The sequence below is a fragment of the Palaemon carinicauda genome, chromosome 41 (assembly GCF_036898095.1).
Source record: "Palaemon carinicauda isolate YSFRI2023 chromosome 41, ASM3689809v2, whole genome shotgun sequence".
NCBI classification, from domain to species: domain Eukaryota; kingdom Metazoa; phylum Arthropoda; class Malacostraca; order Decapoda; family Palaemonidae; genus Palaemon; species Palaemon carinicauda.
Genome location: NC_090765.1, coordinates 26,644,575 through 26,656,928, shown reverse-complemented (window position 1 = coordinate 26,656,928; position 12,354 = coordinate 26,644,575). Strand labels below are relative to the sequence as shown.

Here is a 12,354-nt window from a genome sequence, read left to right as displayed (position 1 = left end):
TGTTGGACTTTGTGTTGTTTGCTTGTACACAAATTAATCATGAAGTTTAGCAATAGAAATACAGTAGCCATTGATTAAATCTACACCCTCTTATGCCTTGAAATTATAATAATGTAAGATGCATTGAGATAACAAATAAAAGAGAAAGTTTTGTAGTTGTTAGTTTGTTCACAAAACTTCAAGACTATCACAACTTCTCTAAAAATTTTCCTATTATATGATATTAATATACTTTGCCTACAAACCTACTTCAAACTATTCTAAGTGATGAAATCATAAAAATAAAAGGCAGTTTTTATCAGAATGAAATAAAAGATTTGTGAACCTTTCATTATAGGGATAATTTGCAATCCGAACATTTCCGGTCGGATGAATTCTAGATGAGGGTTTCTCAACCTCTACTATAGTAAAGTACATTCACAGTTGTAGTATATTAAAAAAAGTTGAAGTACAGTTACTGTTCTTAAGTGAATATTTATAAATGATTAAAAAAATATCCTTAAAGTTCAGGGTCTCTAATTATTCACGGAATTCTTTATCCGCGAGAGGGGGTCAAATGCAATGCCTGTTAATAAGGATGGTTGACTGTATATATATATATATATATATATATATATATATATATATATATATATATATATATATATATATATATATATATATCAATATGCTTGATGACATTAGTGCTTAGTAAATCTCAAACATCACTAACCATATTGTACATAGCTTGTAGTCCAGGCGAGTGGACATGCAAAGATGAGTCTTGCATACCAGAAGACAGAAGATGTGATGGTCGGTATGACTGCCCTGACTATACAGATGAAGATGACTGTGGATCAGGTTAGAATCTAGAATGACTAAAATTTTTATATTGTATGATATTGAGAAATTCAATTTGATAAAGGTTTTTCTGTATGGAAAACATCCAACGTAAAAGCTTTGCACTCTACTTTTATTAACATTCTGAGAATGATTTAAAACCTAATTGTCCTAAATATAGGTGTTAATCCTGAGGCTTTGAATCCTAGTAAACTATTTCTCATGCGAACCATTTTAGGATTTTAAAAATGAAAGGGAAAAGGCTTCAAAGTCAATTTTATTTTTACTTTATACTAACCAGTACGTGATTTGCCTATGGTGCCAAAATGTTGACCATTAAAAATTCTTAAAACTTTGAATGACTACAACCGCACAATTGACCTTATCATCCTTTTAGAAAGTATATATTCAAGTATCCACCACTTTTAGGAAATGGTTTGACTTTATATTTAAGAGACTGAAGTAAAGGTTAGTGTTCCCATACATTCATAAATACATACAGTAGTCTTCTCTCACATCATTCTAAATATGGTCATAAGTTCATCATTTACTTAAGAAAAATTTCGTATTAGGCATAGCTTTCTTTTATATAAATTCAAGTAGTTTTTATCTCTGATTTTCTCTTCACATACATATTTCATGTCATTGATATAGAATAGATTTCGTCTAAATTCTAGACCAGGAAACACCAGATATGAATTGAAAATTGTGTGCAATCAGTTTATCATTCTTCTTTTGTATAGAATAATTAATTTGACAGTTCATTTAATAAACTTCTTGATATATTCATCTTAAAAACTAGGAAAATATTTGTGTTTTGAGTTCATTTTCAGAATGTTATTAATGACAAGTGTGCAAAAAGGCTTATAGTATAATATTAGATTACTGTACTTGATATTTAGGTTGTAACCTTTTTCAAAGTTTTCCTTGATTTGATATTTAAGCGACTTGAAAAATTTCCCCTTGGGCTCGTGGTAGGTTTGGCCAGTTAACCAGCCCAAAGATCTTTTTTTTTTTTTTTTTTTTACAAACAAAAGCTGAAAAAATCTTATATCTGTATAGTCTGTGGCCCTAATGAATGGAGTTGCAGAGATGGTTCTTGTATACCTTTGGATGCTCATTGTGATCAAGTCTATCATTGCATTGATCGTTCTGATGAAGAGAATTGCCCATTATGTAAGTCTTCATAAATTAATTGGTTTTTTTACTTTTTATTTGTTGTTTTGTTTATGCTTCACTGCATGTAGATATTGCATTTTTTATTTCTGTATATTTTAGTAATAATGCACCTGTACATTACTAAAGTTTATAGCACATTTACACATGTATACATTAATTTATAAAATACCCTTTTCATTGCTGGCTACATACATTAAGTTTGCACACTTATAGAAAATTTGTATATTTTTAGAAAAAAAAATAATCTAATATCATGAAATATGGGCGGTCTAGTTTTCATATTATGAAATAGGAAAAAATATTTTTTCAAGATGATACATTGCTATATTACTCAGTGGTTTGGTTAATTGTCCCAGTCTTTATTAGTGGGCAAATAATTAGAGGACAATGATATTAAAGTAAAGACAGGTTTGGAATTTCTTTTTCATCATAATCCAAAAGATTAATTAGATGAATCAACTACTTTTTAATTTACAGTATAGGAGTAATACACAATTTTTCATGCTTTGTGTCTTTGATGCATCATTAAGTAGAAAAGGCAGTATATTTTATTTACTTTACTTGCAAAATGCCGTAGGCTGTATAGTGCCTTGATGAATATTCTCCATAAATGTCTGTTCTTTTGCCAGTTCCCACAAATCACTCCAACATTCTTATTTCTTTCTTTGTTGTGCTCTATGTCTTTATTGGTGTGTCCCTTTCCATACCTTTCGTCAACATTCCATCCTATGTACCTTTCATTCTCTTTGGTAGATATACCCAATCTCTCTACAAGATAGACTTACATATTGGTAAATAAGTCTCACTTCAGCTGTTTTTCTTATCCTGTTAGTAGTTCTTCCATCCTACCAGTTTATTCTCAAGTTTTTCTTATCTAATTGGTAGTTCTTCCATCTTCCCATTTTATTCTTAATAGCCTTCTCAAGACTATTCTCAATCTCCTTGTCTGTGACACCTTAGTTTGCTTTCATCATTCTATCCTTGAATCCAAATTTTAAGATATAAAGTATACACAGCACAGTGCATAAATACTGTACAATACTTCAAACAAATGCCATGATTGCTCTCTAAAATTCTGAAATTGTTGATGAGATTAGCTTGGATAACTTGCCAAAGGTCAGATTTTTATGGAAATATTTCTGGTAGGTTTGCAAATAGATTTTAATTATATCTTCTCTTGTAAAGACTAGTACTGTTCATAACTTATTCAGTTGAAATATTCCCAAATTATTATTCCCCCATCTCCAAGTCCAGTAATTTAAAAGGTAAATACTAATATGATTGGGATAGTATGAAAGTTTGTAGTTTCATATATTTAAATCTGAATAAAATAAGCACACATCATCAGGCACATCTAAAATACAAATTTATTTGTTTGTGCAATGTTGAATTCTTGTGGAATAAATTTAAGGAATGGGAATGGACAGGAACATGAAAATAGCATGTGTGCAATAGTAACTGCATGTACTTCTGGTTTTGTGTAGTTTGTGATCCAAGTGAGTGGAAATGTGGTGATGGCACTTGCATACTCTTAGAAAACTACTGCAATGGTGTTCCTGATTGCCCTGATGGCGGTGATGAGGAAGGTTGTGTTGTAGGTAAGATATTTAGATATTGTTTGACATTATCAGTGAGTAATCAGTTTTTGTTTATTTAATTTAAATCGTCATTTAAGCGAAATTAACCTTGAACGTAACCTGAAGCTGCACTCGTAAGTAAAGTTGGGTTGCATGTTCATGATAGACTTATTCTAAAGATTTTTTGTGCAGGTACAGTATTTATGTTTATTGTTTTATCTTTAATCATAGATTTGACTTAGAATTTGCCACAGAAATCTATAACAACATACATTATCTCCTTTAAACCTTGTATTTACAAGAGTGAATGCAGTTAAATAATGAATGATTATTTACGAGGAATACTAATTAATATTCTTACTTGCATCAAAGATATAAAAGGTGATGGTAACCATATAAATTTTTTTATGTCCATCAAAGTAATAATGTAAGTCATTTTTATTTTGATTGATTAGCTGACATTTTTGGTTAATGATTACTTATTTATCGTGGGACAGTACAGTTGTAGGATAAATCTAAGGCTAAACTTCCTTGTCCTTATGCTTTATAATTCTATAAAGAAAATCAAAGCTCTCTTATATTCTTTACTTTATTTTGAATGAACAAAGCATATGCAGTACTGTATCCATACAGTATTTAGGAAAAAAGTATTGATAAGAAATGTAGGTATGGGCAATATATACTTATGAGTTTTACTGAGTAAATTAAAATTTGTATATCAAATTTAAGTGATTTGATATAATGTCATATATAAAACACATCTACACAAAGAAGACTGCCTTTTGGTTGCATGTACTTTATTATATGGATGCTAATCTTCTCTAATGAAAAGAATTACGCTAATTTTATTTTATGCCATGAATTGCAAGGACCAGCTGCCACCTATTACCCATGCAGTAAGAGTAATTGTCTTGTAGCTTGCCGACTTGATGTGTGGACGAAAGACATGGAACTTTCATATCAAAATTGATGATATTAGAGACTAGCCATTATGACTATGTAGGGTTTAATGACAAAGAAGGCCTTTCAGTTGTGATAAGGTTATTAAGGGATACAGTTATTAATAAAGTTTTGTTAGTCTCAATTTTAGATGTTGTGAGGTTTAAGTATTCTATTGGTATTTTATAAGTTGGAAGTTGATGTAGGAAAAATGCATCATAGAGCTATAGTTTATTCATTTAAAATGGGTAAAATTTTATCAAAATTTTAAAAATATTGTGGTAAATGTTTCTGTGTAAAACCGTAGATGTACAATTCTAAAATTTTTGGTAGAAGTTATTCTACCATGTGGAAACAAGTACCGGTAATTTATATTTTGTTTTATCAAGTGATATTTTCAACTGATAGTTTTCTTTGTGATTAAATTGCTTTGGAATAATATCAGAACTTTTTACACTGTACAATAGTTGACAAAAATCCTATTTACATACTTTAGAGTGTAGATCTGATGAATGGCGATGCTTAGATGGATCTTGTATACGACAAGAAGATCACTGTGATGGGGTACCACATTGTTTTGATCGTTCTGATGAGGAGAATTGTCCCAGAAGTAAGTTGGCTTTGGTAGCATCTAATGTAGAATATACCATAACACTGGTCACATTCATTTGTAAATTACAGCAGGTTCACATCATAAATCCCAGATTTACCACTTTAATTTTGAAGTTATAAAAGCATATTACAGATATACTGTATCATGAATGCTAATTGCATAATCTTAACTTTGTATAAAGGTAGTCATTCAGGTTTTTTTTATACAGTTTACCAATATTATGAATAATTAATTTAAGGTAATATTCCAAATGATTCAATGATAATGATAAAAAGATAAACATCTGTTATTACTTCAATTATATGTATTGTGAATAATCTTTTGTTTGCCAAAAAATAAAGGATATTTAAGCATGTTAGCCATGTTGTCAATCTAGATTCTTAACTCTCTTAGAAGTGGTCTCTTTAGTGCCATCTGGTGATGAAGAAGGTAATAGCAAATAGCATTCATGAATTACAGGACAAAATTTAGACATTCACTATGTAAGTAGCTATGCACAGTACTTGGTTTTACATAATTATACCGAATATGTGTTACTTTTATATATAGGAATAGAGATTACATTACCATGATGAGACACTCTTGACTGATCTATAAGTTAAGGCATACATTAACTTTCCATTTTAGCATGTGGACCTAGTGAATGGACTTGTAATGATAAGTCTTGTATACCTGCACGATCAAGGTGTGATAACGAATATGACTGCAGAGACTACTCAGATGAAGAAAACTGCCCTGGTAAGACACACACAAAGTTTTACTTAGAATTCCTTAAGTTGGGACTTTCCGGACTTTGCAAGATATGTCTTTATGTCATACATGTTCTTACATTACTCAAACTTTGGAATTTACAATTTCTACTTCATACACTAATCCAGTATTAATATTTCTTTCTGTATTGTATGTGTCTGAATATATACAATATGGTCAAGCTACTTGTGCTTTGTTGCAATGTGTTGAACCCATCATTTCCATGAATCATTCTGTCTTTAAAAGAGACAATTCTATGGCATCCTTTGCATGATACTGTGATCTTATTTCATATTTGATGATTTATTTATAGAATTACAGTACATAAGAGGGAATTTAAATTATAGTTGTATTCTACATGACATAAAATTAGTGATATCTCCATATGTAAAGATATTCTTAACTAATTCACAACATACAGTAAATACTCTCTTAATAAGTTGATACTGATACTTTGTTCAGGTAACATTATTTTTCAAATATTATTAATTGCTTTTTAACCAAAGATTATTGCTATTCCTTGACTGTTGGAAGAGATTCAACTAGATTACTAAATAACAAGAATTTTCTCCTCACACAGTATGATACCAGTTAGTATTACAAACCACCAATAGCCATACACAATTGTTAGGCCACATTTAATGTCAGACCAAGGGAGTTGACTGCATAGGCTGCAGTAGATGAATACACTTAGCCTAAGTCCATGGATGTTGGCAATGTGCACAGCATTAGATTGGGTACCTTAAGACTGTGAGGCTAAAATTGCCTTAGAGCTAGAAGTTTTAGCAGCATGAACCAGCATGATACTACTTAACTCATCAGGAGAACAGACTTGGCTAACAAGATCACCATTATATCCAATAATGGATTTCCTCTAAAACATTTTTTAGCCCATGGAACCCACTATAATCCAAATTTGCTCTAATTTAATACAATTTATTGAATTGCCTAATAATGGCATTCCTCTCAGGCATGTTTCATCCCTATGAATACATAATAAGCAAAGTCTCTGCTTGAAAAGAAACATTCAAGAGATTTAAAAACAGGCAGACTCAAAATGACAAAATCCATCTGTTTTACATATACATACTAGGCATATACATTGTAGAACCATAAAAAGAAAAATCTGTTCAATATATAGAGTAATTCTATTAGACAAACTTCTAGGAGCTGTCCTTGAAGCTATGATAAAGACTTCTATGCAGAACTAGGAACTTGATTTTGTGATCACAAGCACTACAAATATTACTGTACTGTCTTCCAGGTAAAAGCAATTTGGTAAAATTGAACATCCGTGTAAACCCTTGACTTAATTAAGTTTTGAACTAGGGAAAAAACAATACTAACATACCACTAGATGTAAATTACCATCATACTGGGGAGAAACATGCAAAGGATAAAATGTAATAGTCTCATATACTAAATGAACCCAGTTAGCCTTTACTACAGATTAACTACATATAGTAATATACTGTCAGTGTCCCCTTTCTTAAAATACAGCACAGTGCAAATGGGTTTCCTTCTTCAACTCTGACAAAAAAGGACACATTCATACTGATCCAAGAAGACATATTATTTTTTTTCACCCTCAGCAACTGTGTGTGGATCTGAATCCTTCTCTTGTAGTTTTATACAGTTGGAGGCAACATCTATTCTCACTTTAACAAAAGTAGGAGACATCTTTTTATCCGTAATAAACTCAATGGAAAACAATGAAAACATAAACAATCTAAAAAGTGAAAGAAAGTAGATGATCTCATCATAAGGAAAAGAATGGTTGACTATAAGAGAAGGAAAACACTAGAAACAGAATCTGAAAGTAAAACTAGACAATCTCATTGAAGTTAAAAGAATGGTTAACCATAACAAAAGAAGCTATACCCATAACTAGCTCACCACTTGAGTGGCAATGGCTAGTCATATAGTTAATGGAAGGAATTGGTTCATTGTACTGTGAGAAGGAAAATTCTTACATTTTCAAATTTCTTCCTGCAGTGAAGCAAAAGCAAATAAAATTTGGGAAGATTAGTTGGATGAAACCTCTCTCTAGTGAATAAACCTTTGACATAGCAGCATTTTAACCCAGTAAAACTAAAGTGAACCATGGAAAACAAACTAAAAAATTTATTGAATTAGTCAATTTAGACTCCATAGATGTAGTTATTATTTATTAGTACAATTTGTACTGCAACTATTTTCAAGTCATCAGATTTGAATTTTGATTGAAATAAAGAATGGATTGGTTCATTAAGAGAGAGTAAAGATTAAAGCAGTTGACTTATTGCATGCAATAATATTTTGCCTTAGCATGTGGGTCTAGTGAGTGGAGTTGTAGGGATGGGTCTTGTATACCTTCGCAAAGAAGATGTGATAGACAGTATGACTGTAGAGACTACTCAGATGAGGAGAACTGCCCAGGTAAGATTCAACATTGTGTTATATTACTATTATTATTTTTTACGATATTCACGTCCACTTTTTTTCTGACTTTCTCTATGTACTAACTCATCCATGCAGACACAGTTAAATTACATTTTAGGATAATCCAACTATATGTATGATGATTAAATTTACATATGATGGTCTTCTTATAGGGATGATGGTTGGAGACCAGTGGACTTCCTAGTTATGTTATTTTGTAGATTTTCAAACCCCTGTGTGATACAGAACCTATGTTCCAGTTTAGTACTTTTGTATAAGAATTTTTTTCTCTTTTAGTGATGTTCATGATAATTATGAAAAATAACTGGCATTTACAAACACAGAAAAGTAGAAAACTAACGCACCTGCAGTTGTCAAGATAGGCTATAGATTTTGATCCTTTAATATTTTTTTTCCAGAATTATTTAGAAGTGAAGTCCATGAAATAATTAACATGTAAATTTCTTATTCACAAAGATTTCTTATGCAAAAGAAAAAAAACGCCAAAATGTGTTTTAGGGATTCTTAGTGACTTGTGAATTTCATATGAATTTTAGATTTCATAAGTTTGGAGTAGAGGACCGCATTCAAAATAAAAGACATTCCGTAATTTTAAGCAGATGAGGATATGTTTTGCTGAACAGAGTACTAGAGAAAGTTTGAAATTGAGGGTTTCTGGAAGAATTTGAACGTTTTATTGATTTGTTATAGATTTTTTGTTGATCTTTATAGATAAGACTAAATAGAATTACGTTAACCCTTTTACCCCCAGGCTCTTTGGAAATTTCCAACCCTTAACCCCCAAGGGGTTATTTTTTTCCCAGCACATTTTGCAGTATATTTTCTTTAAATTGCTCTAACAGCCTTAATTTTTGTCATAGAGAGGTCAGGTTGGTCTCATTCTCTTGGAAAATGCCTGAATTTTCTCAAAAAAATTATCAAAAATATGAAAAAAAAAAAATTATTATAGCATTTTTTTGCAAGGACGTACCGGTACATCCATAGGGGTAAAGGGATGAGTTTTGTGAAACGTACCAGTATGTCCTTTGGGGGTAAAAGGGTTAATACTTTAAAAAAGAAATTTTACTAAATGGCATGGTTGGACAAACCTTTTTTTGCATGCAGAAGGGTGTAGATCTGATGAATGGAGGTGCTTAGATGGAACTTGTATACCGCAAGAATACCATTGTGATCTGATTCCACAGTGCTTGGATCGATCTGATGAAGAGAACTGTGTGAGACCGAGAAGTAAGTTGCTACTTCTAATATAGGGAAATAAATTTAGCTTTTCAACTTCTGAAATAGTAAAAAAGCTCTGATTGTATGAATGATTAAAGCTAAAACTTCTTCAGAAACCATACGCAGAATCAGAGTTTATTATGCGAGTGTTATATGATATCTGAACTTTAATCTTTTCATAATGGTTTTTTTATGGTACACATCAAGTAAACTACTGCTGTTTATTTTTTTTACTGAAGCAATTCCATTTTCAAAAATACTTTATTTTTATATTAACATAATTGTATTAGTCTTGACATATTTTTTGTTATTTTAAGGAGCACTATACTTCCCTTGAACTGGGTTATCTGAAGGATTGATTATGTAGGTTGTGTATCAGGAAGCTGTCAAAGAACTTAATTTTTTCGTACCTGCGTGTAAAACCATTAAAGGCCTATAGTGAGGGGGAGGAAAAGTGTTCAACTACAGTATGATCTGTCTCAGCTGTTAACGACTTCAAGGTTTTCCGATTATTTTGTCAAAGAATTATAGAATTTCGTAGGATCTTTTTATGATCATTCCCTCTTCTAGAGACATACTAATCCGTTCATTATAAACCAAGGTAAAATAATCATTAGCCATGGAGGGCAGGAAATCCAATCTGTATGAAAGAATACCATTTAATTACACAGGAGACTGTGACTCTTGAAAAAAGGCCAGTGTTTGATCCAACCTTGGTTTTAATTTGAACCGACTCCTGTGTATTGACTATTGAAATATAGTTGAGAGATTTATTTCATAAGTTTTTATTATTACTTGCATTATGCATTTACTTCTTTTACTTAAATTTATTATTTCATTCTGGTATTTTAAGTATTATCACCTCTTAAATGATATTGACTAGTTTTTGGTGATATTTGAAATGTTTAATTTCATGTGGTGGTGTTATTACTTTCATTATAAATTTACAGTATTTTAACTCCCTAATATAATAATATATACATGCAGTAGTGCAGACAACAGATAGAGAAACCAAGTCGTTATAGGAAAATAACACGATATTGTGTCAAAAGTATGCAACATACAAAAATAGATGCTTGGTCACTGAACTAGTAAACTGAATTATCTTGCACCCTTTTAAATACCACCTGGTCTGAAGTTTCCAATATTTTCTGCTAGGATGTCGATTAGAAATGTTGCCAAATGTACCTGGTCGAACTTAACAATTTAAGATTTACCCATCATAAACGTACCATGTTTATGTTTGACCCACTAGCTGTATACATCTGACCTACAAGCTAAATATGTCCAACCTACAAGTTATATACGTCTGACTTGTTACCATCACCAGGCCGTTAAACCCATCAAATCTGTATACTCGCTCATGTACGGGCTTGAGCCCCAACCATGATATGCATCCAATCAGATACCGGATGATACGTATGCTACCCAAAAAAACATGGCGCCTCACGCCAGACGTACCAACACCCCCAGTTTTACTTCGCAAGCCATAAAGTTTTACGTGTTTGGTTACCAACTACCATTAAATCCTCTTACGGGAGAAATCCGGAGCAAGATACAGAATGTGTGATCCCACCATAACTTACTGTACTCGGTCATTCTTTCCGTTTTGCTTTGTAGTTTTCACGTACAAAATTTTTTTATGGATTTATGTTTACGGTACTTATTGTTTTATTTGCTCTAATGGCAGCCATATTGCAAAAAGGCAGCCATTTTGGATTTTCTATTGGGAAAATATGATTAGTATCATTTGGAGAACAAATTTGTCAAGTTTTATGCTTGTATTATTTTCATTGTTTACTTGGGGACATTCTGTTCTGTAGATCCCTAATTTTTAATTTCTTGCTCATCTTCACTTCTCCCATATGGAGGCTAGTTACTTGCAAATGATAAGGGAAGTGCTAGTATTAAAACAGTAGAAGACTAATCATGAAAAATTCAAAGAATAAAATTACCGGTATATAACCACTGATTTCCTAATATTTTAACCAAACTTTATGCAATTTAATAGGAAACTTCAAAATGTACAGTCACAACTTGACCACCATTCCTTCAGAATTCCAAAAATGAAATTAAGTTTATAACCTACTTATATAAATTTAAGATTTTCCATTAGTTAACTAAATGGCACTCATCAGTAAAGCTAACTACTAATACCATAAATATTACAACCAAAGTGTTTCGTATATGAACACAATTTTTCAATATTAAACTTACCCGATAATCATGTAGCTGTCAACTCCGTTGCCCGACAGAATTCTATGGAGGGATACGCCAGCTATCACAATACTAGAAGGGGGTGTACTTACCAGCGCCACCTGTGGCCAGGTACTCAAGTACTTCTTGTTGACACCTCCTCAATTATTCCTCTGTCGTGCTTCTGACAAGACGTTCTGGGATACGCTTATGTTCTTGGAGTATTTTCACGACTTTGGTGAAGTATTTCTCTTTGATTTCGGCTGTCGCTTTACTGGAAACTTCTATTTTAGCTTAGTTAGCTTTTGGAATTAATTTGATTAATTTTGGTGACGAAGAGAGTATGAACTCTCGTTCACCTTTCAATGGCCGACCCTTCCCTTAGACGGAAGTGTTGGTGTCTAAGAGAGTATAGACTCTCTTTCTTAATTTTGCTTAACAAAAGTTATAGATTTATTTTATATCTCTCCGCCTCTTATAGGCCTCTTCGATTAACTTCCTTTTATTATAAACTTATTAAAATTAATTTTTATATTTGTTTATATTCGACCTTCCTAATAGTAGGCGGTCTTTTCTTGGTACCGAAGTTAATTATCGTGAGCCCGTCATTTCGGTTTTTCC

At 31.8% G+C, this 12,354-nt stretch overlaps 1 protein-coding gene across 2 annotated transcripts in view; it reads left to right on the top strand.

The window, feature by feature from the left end:
- The window catches only part of LOC137632462 (low-density lipoprotein receptor-related protein 1B-like), a 199,142-nt gene that overhangs the window by 16,402 nt on the left and 170,386 nt on the right, over positions 1-12,354 (top strand). For both annotated transcript variants that reach the window (XM_068364396.1, XM_068364397.1), the window contains exons 8-14: positions 727-840; positions 1,882-1,995; positions 3,483-3,596; positions 5,011-5,124; positions 5,755-5,865; positions 8,185-8,295; positions 9,424-9,546. In XM_068364396.1, coding sequence (XP_068220497.1) covers positions 727-840; positions 1,882-1,995; positions 3,483-3,596; positions 5,011-5,124; positions 5,755-5,865; positions 8,185-8,295; positions 9,424-9,546 — 801 coding nt within the window. The remainder of the gene's footprint in view (positions 1-726; positions 841-1,881; positions 1,996-3,482; positions 3,597-5,010; positions 5,125-5,754; positions 5,866-8,184; positions 8,296-9,423; positions 9,547-12,354) is intronic.